The sequence below is a fragment of the Labrus bergylta genome, chromosome 16 (genome assembly GCF_963930695.1).
Source record: "Labrus bergylta chromosome 16, fLabBer1.1, whole genome shotgun sequence".
Taxonomy (NCBI): domain Eukaryota; kingdom Metazoa; phylum Chordata; class Actinopteri; order Labriformes; family Labridae; genus Labrus; species Labrus bergylta.
Genome location: NC_089210.1, coordinates 3,959,890 through 3,975,323, shown reverse-complemented (window position 1 = coordinate 3,975,323; position 15,434 = coordinate 3,959,890). Strand labels below are relative to the sequence as shown.

Genomic DNA, 15,434 nt, shown 5'->3' with positions numbered 1-15,434 from the left:
AAAGATAGAGATGGACAGGGATGCTAACCATTATTCAGATGCTGGTGGATGGCAGATTGATCGCCTGGTGTGTTAGGTCCTTTAAGACTAAATGCAGACTGACAACCCACCATGTTGAAACTGATTCTTTGTTCTTCTCACAACAGGAAACCATCACCATGACTACCAGCACAGCCACCTGGATCTGACTGCGCTCACACCTAAACTGGGTAAGAAAACATAATCATGTAGGACTGTATGGATGTGATATGTAATTCTTAAACTTAATTTGGAAACAATGGCAGAAAAGTAACCAACCAAATCTTGCCGTCTCCTTTCAGCGCAATAACAAAGTTTTATAGACGTAACTTCGACTTCAGAAGAGATGATTGTCCTGACTGAACCAAAACTGAAACGTGTTATTAACTGTCTGTCTCTAAATGAAAATAAGCAAAACAAATCTTGCAATAGACTATTTCCAATCCCAAGGTCTGAAGTATATCTTTCACTGGGAAATTAAAATCAGAGACTCTGATAAAGGAGTTCTCTAAGAAAATGAAAAAAGAAGTGTTGGATAATCGAAGCATCATCTGTGCAGTTTGCTCAAGTTATTGAAAGCCCAATTACTGTTACAGCATCCCATCTTTTCTCCTTGATGTGATTTTCTGTAAAAGGAGAGCAGCTTTATGTGTGGAATTATTAAACACTCCTGCATCCAAGCAGGCAATGAAATGAAACACCGTGTAATTAAAAAAGGGAACGTATCAAAAATCCCCTCTATGATATTCTCAAATCCCCAGAGGCTGATGTTTTGTTTCAGTGTTTTCAGGTTAAAGCTGAAAGATTGTCATTGAGTTATTATGAAAACTCTTTTTTATCATTAATGGAGCGCTGCAATTCACATCGTGCCCGGGCTCGTCTGCCTCTTAAACAGGAAACGGCCTTTTTAGGAGGAAAATGGGTTTCAAAAGTACTTCAGCTCCAAATAAAACCCTTCAAACAGCACTTTTGAAGTCTATTTAGCTTCTGATGAGGATCATAACTGTTCTGCATAATTCCTGGTTTGGACTTTGTCCTCAAAAGTGGCAACATTTTTTGCAATATTGCCTCAGCAAGAGCATACTCTGTTATGGAAGATGTGGCTGAATACCAACGTTCAGCACCTTATTCAGTGCTTTGTATTATATAATGTGAAAAGTTTTGCACATTTTTGTCACATTTAGCTGAAGTGTTTTCATACAGACCACATGTGGTAGCATCTGTACGAGGCACCTTTCAGCATCTGTTTTGAATTGTACATTTTTCAGACTATTGATGGAAATGAGTCTTTCTAGAAATCAAAAACTGGAGGAATGGATTCACTGTATCCCGGAAACCATCAGCTATCACTTGCCAATTAATTTAGGACTTCATAACCAGACATTTGCGTTTTAAGTGGAAATATAAATTATGTTGTAGATTTTTTCTCGCCACTACTACTCTATTCCTGTGTCCTAAGTTGCAGGTCATTCTGCAAACAATGACCATTGAACAGAAAAGGAAGTCCTAGCCCTGAAATAACCTCTGGCTACAACTGGAGCAATTCTGATGGCGACAGGGGGCAAACTCTGAGAGATGATGGGGAAATGATGGATTTCCTTTTTTGTTTTGATTATAAAAACGACTTGGATAAGTTTGAAAAAGCCATCACGGTATGGCTTCAAATCAAAGACTGAATAACAAAAGTAAATATAGACTTTGTAATGTAGTTCATTGGTTTATGGAAGCTGAATTCAGCATTTTGGTTCATCTGCAATTTTTTTTTCCCATTTGAAGCCAAAGGTGATCCAATTAGAAAATTGGCTGTTGGAAAAAGTGAAATTTGTTTTCAGGCTTCATTTTACCAAAGAAAGAATTTTTAAAAAGAGTTGCAACTGTTGTGAGTGTTCTAAGTAGCCTAACCAAAAGAAATATGTTGGATCCCAACAATTACAAACCTTGACAGTCATATTTTATTGGTAAACGTGAGCTTTTTTTACGCCCAAGTCTTCGTCTCTCAACCGATTGTGAAGAAGTGAGTCTTGTCATGTGATGTGCATGACGACGTTGGGGGCAGGTGGGCGATAAGGTGATTGGGAAATTTGTCGAAATGTTTCATAAATTGGCCAAAATCCCAAAAATGGGCAGAATTCACTGGGATTGGTTCCATTGGCTTTAATTGTTGGGAACGTGACAATCCCAACTTTCCTGTTGGGACTGATTGCTACAACTGTACCCTGGTTGACAGACAGCTGTCAGAGGTAGCCTCGCCTAATGCATAACCTACTTTTGGGAACATATTTGACAAAGGCAGAATAATTGTACAGCTTTTTACTGCCTCTCACATGATGGAAGGTCAGAGACGTTTCTCAGAGCATCTTTTAAAGTTATGAAAGGGTAAAAATTCTCTCAATAAAACGTGTTTTCTGTGAATTACAGTGCATTATTTTTCATATGTTGACATACAAACAAGTGGGTGAGAACAGCCTGGGTTGAAACAAACTGTGCACATTGACTGTCATTGATCCTTTCTTTCTCACTTGGATTTGTTAGCCCACAGACAAATGAGACACGGTAAGTAATACACATACACATGGTGTCTATGTGTATCTTTTCCTCACCTTTTCTATCACAAATATCACCTAGAGATAAACAAGTTCAACCTGCACACTGGGAGTCATTTTTTTTGGTTTCTTTTTCAAGCACTTGTGTATTTTTTTTTTACCGTCACAAAACTTCCCACCACCACATCACAAACCATGACCTCCCGTCTGACCTCCAAATCCTTCCTTCATACTTTATTTTATCCTTTTTTATTCCACCTAACCGGCTCAATTTTCCCCACACGTAGCGAAACACTCCTTTCTCCAACTCGGCAACTGTGTCCCCTCTACACCATATGTTCCTCAGTGTTGTGTGTCCCTGTCCTCCTTGCTGCAGTAGTCGCCCCCGTCCTATTTTTAAAAATCCAGCACCAGAGTCCCTGACCCTATTCCAGCCTTCCCCACCCGCTGCGCCTCCTGACCCATGACTGGGCGTCCCAAATACTGAAGCCACAGGAGCTCCGTGCAGTGCGGGGAGCCTTAATGATGCCACGCTTATCACTGCTACCAGAAACAGTGTGAAAAGTGTTGAAGCATTTCACAGTGACACAGGTGTCCATGGAGCTGCTTACATGCAGTTTACAGACGCTGGGTTACAATATGTGTGTAATGAACTCATCCGCATCAAGTAAACAACATGTGACGGAAGAAGGTCACATGAATCCCTTTAGAAATCAGAGACTTTAGTATGCTATCTTGAGGGAAAACTCAAATATGACCCTTTTGAAAATGAGACTGGTCTTTCAGTTTAAAGTTTTTGTGCCTGTCGTATATTCTTTTGTATTTATCTGAATTTCCTTGAATCCTTAAATGCTGTTGTTGCTGGTGTAGACAACTACTGCCTCTTAAAACAGGTTAAAACAGGATACAAATGTTCTTCTATGAATCCTGCACACTAGAGATCACTGCGAACTGTTGTAACGCAGAGGCCAATGTCGATTTGAAGCAACATATTGGAACAGGACATGGTTGTAGCAGAAATGTGTACAACTTTCATCAAAAAACGCTTTAAGAACATGTCAAACTTGAATCAAAAGTCGGACACAATAGAGAGCCAACACATGAGGTGTGCTGTAGTTCAAGCAAATTTAGACCAGCTTGGTAGACTTTTTGAAACCATTGTAAACGTTGTGTGCTACTTAGAAAACTGTAAGCAAATATCTGTGTATTAACCCAGGATTGGTATGATGGGATAAAAGTTTTGCTTTTGATTTGTTTTTCAGTTTGGAGCCTGCAGTGATATTGACCAACCCTCGTTGATAGCTCTGGCTTGCTTGCAGGATAACACAGATTTCTTATTGAAAGCAATGCTAATGAAATAGCTGGCAAACATCAGATAGTTTCAGTTTTCCTGAATAAGAATGTTCTAAACTGCCCTGTATGTCAGCAAACAGGAGAAGGATTGGTCACTTGTTGTAAAGGTGTTCGACCCTCTTTTGCATAGTTTCCTGCACTTGCACGTCATTTTCAGAGGTAGAAATCACAAGTGACGCCAAAAATCAGTCTTGTAGTTCCTGGAATCCTTCACAACAGCCCATAGCTGGAGAGCCAACATTCTTTTGAAGCTTTAGTGCACTTGCTTGCTGTATAAGAGATGTAACAGTCCATGTAGAGATCAACAGACATGGAACAGATTGAAAACTATCCTGCTGTCCTTGAGCGACTACAGATGTTTTTCAATCTCCATGAACAGATATCTGCATATGTACACTGATTAATACCCTAAATTGTTATTTAATACACTAAAGAATCCGGAGATGATCTGTTCTCCTCACCGCTCAGCCACAGGCACACCTAGTGCCGATTGGTGTATCATCAATGCTTTATACCAAACATCATGAAAAATAGTGCTATTCTTGGAATTATACTATTATACAATTTAGTATAATTGCAATTAATCATTTCATTGAAATAAATGCACACAAATCAATCGTGCAATAGCTTAATACGGCTGATTAAATGGAGACAGAATGGTAACAAATTTAGAGCCGTTTGGGATCTTAAAGAACCGGTGTTCTGTTGAGATGTGCTGTCTTGTCGAAAAATGCTACCTTAGCTCAAAACGATAGCAGAGGCTATCTATTTCCCTTTTGAAATAATGCTACCAGAACAGATAACTTTATGTTAATTCAATAGTCACTCCATACATAATTAGAGTATTGGGAACACGTTTTGATACTGTGGTATTTAATAATTCAGTGAAGGGGTACCTCGATGGACAATTAATGCTCCCAGTTCAGGATCACTTAAAACACCACTTAGCACTGTAAGGAAACAGGAAACATGTTTTGAAACTCTATTGTAAAGATTTTAGAGGAAGCCATGAAAGCCCCGATCAAATAAAGCTCCCGGTACTGCACAGAGCCACAAGGTAGCATATCTCGATGGGTAGCAATGTTTCATAGAACGCCGGCTCTTATTTCTGAGCCGAGCCAAATGATCGGGATCACTAAATAGAGACAGAATTCCCGTCACTAGTGCATGGAGGACAACGTCTTTGCTCAAATAATGAGTTTTCCACACATCAGTTGGCTGGATTTGAAGACCAGAAATATTCATAGACCTACTGTACCAAGAAGCTGAATCATTGTTGACATATTTCAAACATTTACCAAGTGCTTCAACTGTTTGAAAGTGGCTCTCCCTGCCTGCAGCCATGGCTTCAATACCTCCAACTGTAATCATTCATGCTGGAGCTAATGAGTCCGACAAACTCAAAATTCAAATCGCCAAATTCGTATCGACCACGCCTTATTTTCTTGTCATTTCCCTAATTCTAAAATCTCCACCATCCCCACCGACCTAAAATGTTTCTCAGTTCACACTTCTCCCTCCATCACACCTCACTCTCTCTCTACCTGCCTCCCTCTCCCCTCCCCAGTAGACTCCCAGTGTAAAAACCCATCTTTTTGACTGACTGTGCACTGACCCCACACGCACCGCTTCCTCCCCCTGTCCCCCCCCCCCTGTAGAGAGACCCCAGCGGATGAACAACATCCTGACCTCGGCCACGGAGCCCTACGACCTGTCCCTGTCCAGATCCTTCCAGAACCTCAGCCATCTGCCGCCCTCCTACGAGCTGGCCCTCAAGTCTGATTTAAGTAAATACTCGTCCTCGCTCGTCAGATTAAGTAGGTGCTCCTTCATTCGTCCTTCATCGCCTTCTTCTGCCTGATGCACGGAAAAAAAAAAAACACTCAAGGAATGACGTCACCCTCGTGCCCTGTGCATCAATGGGTCGCCACATTCTCACCCCCGAATGTCCATTACAGAGACATGCATCATGATAAGTGTCTCCAGATGTTTGGTGGCTCATCATGCAGATTCAGTCATTTCACTTTTTCACCTTTTTCTGGGGGGGAAAATAAACTCCTTAAAAATGCATGACAATGCGCTCCATACTCATTCCCACCAACTCATCTATGGGCCAATCGACTGGCAGCTAATTGGCGTGTAATTTGGCTCCATCTGCAGCCCATGTCGTGTTGCTAACCTCTCTTAATGACATATTAGATCTTTTTATTTATTTTTTTTTTTTTTATAGCTGAATAGCTTCTATACGCCAACAAGATGGCACTTTAATAACCCAGCAAGTCTGCAGCTCATTATCTCTGCTGTGACATTTTCAGCTCGATGATGACATGGATGCTGTCTCCTCGACCTCCTGACCAAGCGCATGCTGCGTTTTACCTTTGGATCGGTCGCATGTTTTTCATTGATTAGTCTTTATATTAAACAAATCAAACAAACATGAGTAGTTAAATAACTGAAGAAGTAAGACAAGTATGAGCAGGAAGCCAATACAACTTTCCTTTTACACTAAAATTCATCACAATGTTACCTTCCTGTTTTTCTAAAATGAATAAGATTTGGAGTTTGTTATACTCTTACTTTCATTGACCAATCAGATCGAAGCTTGAAGTTTGAGGATACATGAGGGCTCCACAGGACAGAATCAGTATGCCTGATGTTCTGTTTCTATTCTGTTTGCAGTATAATGGAGTGAAAATATGTAACAAAGAGTGTGATGTTAAAACAACTCTTTAATATGAATGTTGTTTTATTTATGAATAATATATGTCAAAAGCAGAATTCTCTTTGTATTGGTCATCCTCTGTTTCATACTGATGTGGAGCTCTAGAGGATTTTTTACAAACAGTGTTTAAACAGAAGCTTTTAATGTATCCGGTGGTAAGAGTATTTGATCAAATCCACAGTTTTTAGTCGACGACTTCCACTTCAGATCGTCCTCTTGAGACCGATGCATTTTTCATGCCTCCGTTTTGAACATGAACCGCTTTGAGATGAGCTTGAAAATATGAGTTACAGACACAAGATCGTTTTGTCTCAGCGTTGAATTCCCTTTAGGTCGTCGACCAAACATGATGGCACATTTTCCTTCTCCCAGCTTTAAGATATATTCAAATGCACTCAAGTACAAAGGCGGTGAACGTGCGCTGCTTTGTGTGCCATCATGTCAATTAAAGATAAAGGTTGTCATTTCATCCACAATAAACCATGCTGTTGCCAAGACCAAGCAACAACCTCCGGTATTGAGAACTGAAGTCAATTACAAACCACATTCAAAAAAACAGAAAGAGCTCTGAATAGCTCGTGTGTCGATCGGCACACACTTTAGGGGGTTGATTTTTTGATAACTCGTCTGTTTTGATTTAATGAAGAGTAAGAGCTATTCACAATAATTTGCCTGTTAGACATATAAAATAAAGACACATTAAATTTTCTGTAAAAACACAAAATAAAAAAAACCGGAAAAGATCATCTTTGAGCTAAATCTCTGGTTTGTCCACAGGGGTCGCCAAAATCAACAAAATCCAAAAGTTCCTCAAAGTAGCTTAAACAGTATTTTACTAACACCCACAGCCAGTACTCATTCTTTTATTTACTCGAAAGTGTTCACTGCAGAAATACATTTAATTCTCTGTAGATATTGGATGCCCTTGACTGTTTAAAGAAGTCACACACTGAGAAAGCCAGTTAAACATGGCTTGGTGGTCCTGTGCTAGAAAAACATGCATCTGTGCAATCTCCTTCCTGCGCATTCTTCTTCTTTTCTTGCCTTTTTCTTCTCCCCCTTATCAACTCTGGGCTTTGCTCTTATCTTGCCGGAGACTTGTTCGCACACAGAAAACCACCGAGATGAATCACGCTGAACAACAAAGAGGCTTCTTCTTCTTTTTCCAATCCGAGACGGAGGGCCCTGCAGAATTTGTCGAAAACCAGCTGGCAAAAGTCGTCCCTCGAAGAAAAGACATTAAGTATATAAGTAGTTCAAGCACGAGGAAAGTGTTTGGAAACGAGCCTTAAAGTAATACAATTAGTCGCTCATTTGAATTGAACCATCTGCAGAGATGATGAGGACCAAATTAAATTAGCATGGCTTGTTTGCCAATTTAAATGGACGTCTCTTCCATCCCGTCCGACCTTCAGTGGCGTCAACGAGGCAGAGATTGAGGACACTCCTATAGCGATAGAGCGATATGATAGAGGCTGGGGGCGACTGTGGCTCAGTTGGTAGAGTCGGTCGTTTCTCACACGGAAGGTCAGAGGTTTGAGCCCCAGCTCCTGCAGCAAATGCTTCCTTGGCGTTGTTTGAATGGGACTAGTTCATTCTGATGGTCACTTGTGTGTGAATGTGAATGGGTAGGTGTGACCTGCGCTGTGAAAGGCTATACAAGCTCAAGTCTATTTAACATTTACCATTTACTTTTATGGCCTTAATAACCCTCAATGTAATCTAAACATGTTCAAGAACAATCTTACCGTCTTTAATCTTCCAGAAGAGGAAGAACATCGAGCACTATTGCTGCACTTCCACCGTTAATTTCACCGCTGCTGCTGCTTCTCCAAACCGCTCCAAAGATCACTTTATAATTGATGTTCGGCCAGTTTCTCAGGTTTTAGTGCATTACATGATTACATTCTTCTGTGATCGATAGCCCGGCACATAAATATTCTGCTTATATTGAATCTAATCAAGCAGAGTGGGGCGATGGGCTTTAATTAACCGCTGTTAGCAGTTTCCTGTGTTTGTAGCTCAGCTCAACGTTTTGGGACCCCCTTTGGCCCCCCTCGCAATCATGTTAATTGTAAAGTGCTGCGTTTTATCAGCGCCACAAGAGATGGTATCAAGCAATATGCATCGCTGCCTCTTAAATTGTTTCAGTCACTTCAAGTGTAAACAGTTTTAACAAGTGTACACTCGTAAAATGCAGGTTTTAAATCAAACGGCAGTGAGGGAAGAAGAGGGAGGTGAAGCTGGAGTTGCCCGTTTTCATAAAGCAGAGGACGCTTATTGAAGAGAACATAACAGGGAATTCACTGTAGAGGAAAAATAGATGTTCAGTAATACATTTTCACTTTCCTCTACTTCACTTACCTGTTATGTGACTTGAAAGTTCACAAGTACAACATTACCAATTTGTACATTTTAAGGGCATATAAATTACTTTAAAAGCCTTCCAGAATCACAATCAACTCATTACCTAAAACCTGGAGCTGGAGGTCAGATTGCATTATAGTTGTTCAGGATTTGAAATAAATCCAAATAAAATGTATCTCTTAGGTTACAATGATGTAACTTGTACCAGTTGGTATTAATAATGGTGTCCCACAGGAGTCATACTCTGTACCTTCTGTTTTAGGTTGACCCAGCCATAACATTCGTACACCACCCATGTGGACTTTCAGATTATATTTACTACATCACCTGCCTTTCAAGAAAAACCATTTCAGACATGACATTTACTTACAAAAATAGTTACCCCATTTCCAAGTATTTTACTATTCATCATATTTTCATAACTACCCCCAGGAACTACCATCTTTTATATCAGAGATAACGACACTCTAAATGTCTTAAACATCTCTTTCCTGCCTTTTATTTGAGAACTAATGGTCTTTTTCATTTGCTATCATAGCAGGACATAATAGACTCTTGCCACATTAACATTTGAGTGTATAATCACCACAGATCTCTCACAGAGAATGGACCCTCAAGTTTGACCTATGAATGGAGCTGTGGGCCATGGCTTGTCGATTGTCTGTATACTTGTAGCCTCTGGTTGAGTTCAGTTGACATTTTCTGCCATAATGTCACATCTAAACCAACCCTTGAGGGAGAGATACTGGAGCACGTCAACACAGAACAAAGTTGGGCCTCTTTCATTAAGAATGCACAGGGCGATGGACATGAAACCCCTGATGGAGGGACAAAAAGGTGACCTTCTGTATCCAGGCATGACATCTCTCCCAGAGAGCGGAGCATCCAGACAACCAATTCCCATCACCCCTCTTCTTCACAACTCACTGAAGCGTGCAGCGGTCCTAAATCGGCCATTCGACCCTTTTGTTCTGCAATAATTAACTACTGCAGAGGTAACGACCCCCGCTGCCATCAGTTAATCAGAGAGCTTTTGCCGTAGCAATCCACCTGTGAGCCAGTGTTGCCAAAAACAGGTAGATAAAAGTCTGCTGGGAGCTGATTGCTGCCTGTGGTTAATACAGCCGTGAATGAATTTACCATTAAGAGCATGTGTGCACCCGACGGAGAGGCCGACCTGATTTCTGGCGGAGGAATTAAATGACTGGTTGTCCACTCAGGCGCAACCAGCCGATGAACTGTTTGGGGTATTGAAGCATGCTGATGAGTCCTATCCACACAGAGGGACTGTTTTTCCTGTTTGTTCATCATGAAAAAGGACAAAACAATTTGAAACGGATTGAATGGAACGCTCCAGCTACTGTGTTGGTTACTATTGTCCCAAACTTTCAGGCTGCTCTCTCAACTATTGACTGTGTCCAATAGGGGACACCGTCAAGTACAATATCACATCCCGAGATTGTTCAAGAGACGTTTTCAGGAACTTCTCAAGGATATCGGAGCCCCTTGAGAAGGGGTAAAAGTACTGGATTTATTTTATCAGTCTTTAACCTGTTCTTGGAGAGGATATTGGAGAGGATAGTATCAATCCAAAACCTAGAGATTTATCACTACTTATAGACCGATTTCAAATAGTAGCACCGTCACTTTCCATAAATTCATTGTGTCCCACGGGGCTTTCGCATGCTCATGCATGGATTGCAAGAAAAGTATTTCTTTGAAAGTAAAATGTGTTAGTATGTTACTTTAGGTTCTTTGTGGTCTTGCTCTGCACTCCACAAAAAACAATAGTCCATTTCCTGTAGCTAATGTATTGAATGCACCAGTGTTGAGCGTTTTCTTGAATGTTATTCAAGAAAATGTGGAAATCACTAACCAGTGTGGGATGCATAAAATGAAGGAAATTGTTGGAAATAATAGGTACAACAATTTGTTACAATGTCAATCATTTTATGAAAGAAATTGTGTTGAAATTGTTACACAGAGTGTATTGTTCAAACCAAGTCTCACACTGTTGTGTCTTTCTTACTACCTTTGTCTTCCTCCTAATCAGGTGATAAGGACGTTGATGATTACTACACGAGGAAGCATCATCATGCTGACTTTGGCGGCAGGGGACCGACCCACATGGTGAAGCTGAACACAGATCATCAACAGCACCAGCAGCGGCAGCGTCCCCGTCGAGTCCAGAGGGCCATGTCCCAGGACCACGTCTTGTCTCCCCCCAGGACACCACGCCGTGGAGACTATGGCTTATCGTCGTATGGCGTCATGGCAGCTGCAGCGTACAGCAGCAGCCGGCACCTCTCAGACGAGCAGCTCCTGTCGGCAGACCGCCTACATTCCCAGGATCCCTTGCTGTCGCCTGCGATGAGGCGTGACAAGTTCCGGGAGAAGGCGATGGCACGGGCGATGTCTCACGCCGACATGTTGATGCCCGTAACGCCCGTCATGGACCGCCACAAGATGACCAAGATGCACTCTCAGCCCAGTGCCTCGAACGACTCCTACAACACGCTGACGGTCAACCACCAGGTGACCACGTCGAAGAGGCAGGCGTTTGCCTCCCGACGAACTCACACAGTGGACCACCTACAGTACATTCCTGGCCACCACCACACATACCGCACTGCCAGTAAGAACGAAGTAACTGTTTAACCACAGAGAGGTTAGCCGAAGGATCCCTGAGACTCAACACGACGTCCACAGAGTCTCCTAAGCAGCAGCGACGTCTTCTTGTTCAAACGACCTCCTACATTAAACTCTTCCTGCTTTTTAGCACAAGCTTCCTGTGTCATCCAGGTTTTGGGTAACTAGAATCAACCCCGGCAAAGACACATCTCTCTAAAAGCATCATAAGGGCTTAGCGTGTTGACACAAAGAGAGATCCTTCATGTCAGACATTTGACAGCGTGAAGAAAATATTTTTTAAAACTGGACATGGGACTAGAGGGGAATTGTATCAACTTTATAAATATATAAATATACTATATTTACTACTTGTATTTTCAGTCCTTGTTATAGCTTTAGAGATTCTCATTGACTGATGTAAGCACTTCAAGTAGTGCCTCTTGAAATTGTCCCATTTCTATGATGAAGTGGATTCGTGGGTTAAAAAGCACAATTTATGAATTCCCTTTTTTTGTTCAAATTATTTATCTCTTATTCTTTGGTAAATGGCCAGAACATATCAGCTTATTAGTGAATACAGAGGCTGTTTCTGTTGCATACAGTAGAAGATTGTAAATACGCTATATTAGCAGCATTTAAAGACAAAAAGCTGGCCTTGGCATTATGTTGTGCTTTTTTTATCTCCCACTTGGACTCTATCACGGATTCTCAAGTACTAATTTCAGTTTTTAGATAAGGCAAAAAACCCACATTTATATCATTTCCACAGATGTCTGCAATATATGTGGATTTAATATCTATATGGGAAGTATTGTTTTCTTCTTTACCTGTGCTTGTAGCATAGATAGTGTATGAAACCACTGTTGGTTGGTAGTTTCAGACACCAATCCACATGTGAAAATGGAGCCTGATGGTTGTTAATTAGATTATTTTCCATTCACACATTTCCTTGCTTTGTCATCCACATGTATGACCCCCGACCCAACTTCCTCGGGTAGTGATTGGCCAGCTGCTTCCATCTCTTCATACCAGGTACTCTGTGTTGGAGCTGAGGAGCGTATAGGTTGAGTGGTATTTTTGTGCTGGTGTGTTGAAACAATCAGTGCTTTAGAGGACGTCATACTTGCTAGTCAATCAAGCATTAATTAAAACTGTGAAATGTTGGTCCAGATGTTTCCATTAAAGCAATGCCTTATTGTATGGAATCCCATATGCTCTTCTGAACAATCACCCTTTTGTCATGTGTCGTTGTCTTAGCTTTTTGTGCAATGTTATCGAGTTTAATTTACCAGCAGAACCAGCAGTAAAGACTTGTTCAGTGATAGATGATGCAATTAATATACCTCTGAAACACTAAATTTAATTGAGGGAGTTTTAATCTCTGTAAGTAAAACAATCAGTGCTTGTTAAGGTTTTTCTATTGGAAAGATGTTACAACAATCACATTACCTTAACTTTATTTTAGGTCTATTGGCCCTTAAGTATGTATACTGGTCTTTAAATTCCAACTGTTTATCAAGATAAACCCATTAGAGGAGGTCTTCATGGGACTATTTGATTCAAAATGATTAAGAAAAAAAACAACCATGTTGGACTTGGAGTTAAACAAAGTGAGGTCTCAAGTCCGTACAAGTTAGTCCTAAATCAAGATCTGATGTCAAGACATTCAGCACCAAGCCTAGTCCCACTGACAAGACAATTAAGTCCCAAATCAAGACAATTAATTTCCAAGGTAAGACAATTCAATCCAAGATTTCAACCAAAACAAGACAATTTAGTCCCAAGTAAAGTCAAAACCATGCACTTCCAAGTGAAGTCCCAATGTCAAGACAAGTTTTCCTCTAGTAGAGTCAATTTATTCCCAGGTGAAGACAATTTACACATTGAATTTCTGTATATTGTCAAAATGTCATTGTAAAGAAACAAGTTAGTTATTTAAAAACCTTTAGATTTAGATTTTCTTGAAAGGTCCATATTTCAATAAAGTCCAAAATAGTCAACCTGTAAAGATCTCTACATGGTCAAGAACATTTACATCTGAGTCCTAAAGTCAAGAAAATGTATTTCTAAATCAAGAATATTAAGTCCAGAAACGTCAGTCTAAGTCTACTATTTAGTGCCAGGTTAAGACAATTTGGGCCCAAGACTAGTACCAAAGTCATACTATTTAGTGCCAAGTCAAGACGATTCAGTCCTGAGTAAAGATGTTTAAGTCAAGACAATTAAGTCCAATGCCAAGTCACTAAAGAGCCAAGTCATTTTTTAAGATCTTTAGTTTTTGGATTGTTCACATGTCTAATGGACCACTACAGACCTCTATTTGAAAAAATCAAACAACCGTGACAATATGTTTGTTTACTATCAAACAGTCTGCTTCGGTGACAAAGCCATTTTTCAATATCAAATCTATGATTATGTTTAAACAAGCTTACATCTTTACAACTTCATTAAGTTGATTATCTGTTTTCTTTTTTTATGACACCCCGTAAATTAATGACCTTGTAGGAAGGTGAAAAATCTGCCAAATGAGTTCATCCAAATTGTTTCTTTTACATGCTTTAAATGTGCTACTTTCCTTTTAATGCTGGGTCTGCATTAAATGATGTCAATTAGAGATTGTCTTTTCTCCTATAATCATGGTCTTTGTATATACATAATATGATTTTTCTTCTTTTCTCTGAGAGTGCTTGCAGGTAATGAAGTACATTTTATAGCTATGGGTGAGAAGGATGTTAATTGTTCAGTAGGCTGCTTCAGACAGATATCTGTACCCTTTCACCTAGCTCGACTAATCTTCACCAACGTCTCCTCCTTCTTTTCACTTAATTAATAATGATGTCATCCCAAGAACCTTTTTATCTATGTGCAATATTTTCTATTCATGCACCATAACTCTATAGCCACTTACTCGTTTAAAATGTTGTGAGGTTAATTGGCTGCCATAAAGGGTATGTTGTCCTTTTCAGTTAGAATTGTGGTATTCATACTTTAGAAGGAGTTTGTTTTATATGCAGCTTAATGTGGTATGAATGAAACTGGTGTCTGGGTAACTTGCACAAAATACTGGAGACTAATTTAAAAGCTTCAAAACAACAAAATATGACTGTTCTTGTTCATTTTCTGTTTGTTTATATCATATTAAAGCACATCATGTGTGTTATAAATCACCTCACGGATGCTCTTTTTGTATTAAGGAAAGAAGTGGTCTCACAAAAAAGCTGTTTGTCACATGGATACCCTTAGATAAAGTGTTGGTAAGCAAAATGCTAATGACAAGGGAATTTATGCTAAGCTAACAGCTGTTAGAAGAGCCCCACAACCCACTGCTAGAAGAGCCCCACAACACACATATATGTCCAGATAAAGCAGAATATAGGTTCAACTGATAACTGCTGGGGATGGTGCCAGTATGAATGGCTTTGATTCATGTTAATGGTCTCATGTCATCATTCTTTACTAAATTAGGACATCATATCATGTTATGACGCCTCGCAAGCTAAAGTTCCGTTGGTCAATGTCCATTGACGCCATCAACCAACCCCCTCTTTATTTTTATGACACAAGTCTTAATACCCGCTATAGCCATCATGTCTTTGGCCATCTGAAACCTTCTTGAAATTCATAGCAGTGTGAGCTGGCAATGCATTTCTTTCAATACCAAAACACAACCCATTGGTTACAATACCGTGCACACAAATGGCAGTGGTTTTCACTTCCTTTCACGACATGTCCATTTGCATTTAGATGGAAAAAGGAACAAGGTTATTTGGACAAAATGGGAGAGCAATGGAAAAATGTTT

At 40.2% G+C, this 15,434-nt stretch overlaps 1 protein-coding gene across 5 annotated transcripts in view; it reads left to right on the top strand.

Annotated features, from left to right (window-relative positions):
* The window catches only part of LOC109989335 (protein shisa-6), a 70,690-nt gene extending 55,889 nt beyond the window's left edge, over window positions 1-14,801 (top strand). The window contains exons 6-9 of one of the 5 annotated variants that reach the window (XM_065964912.1): window positions 147-209; window positions 2,551-2,571; window positions 5,573-5,731; window positions 11,057-14,801. In XM_065964912.1, coding sequence (XP_065820984.1) covers window positions 147-209; window positions 2,551-2,571; window positions 5,573-5,731; window positions 11,057-11,661 — 848 coding nt within the window. In that variant the 3' untranslated portion in view covers window positions 11,662-14,801. The remainder of the gene's footprint in view (window positions 1-146; window positions 210-2,550; window positions 2,572-5,572; window positions 5,732-11,056) is intronic. The other 4 variants (XM_065964914.1, XM_065964913.1, XM_065964915.1 and 1 more) reach the window with 4 other exon arrangements.
* The last annotated feature ends 633 nt before the right edge of the window (window positions 14,802-15,434 follow it).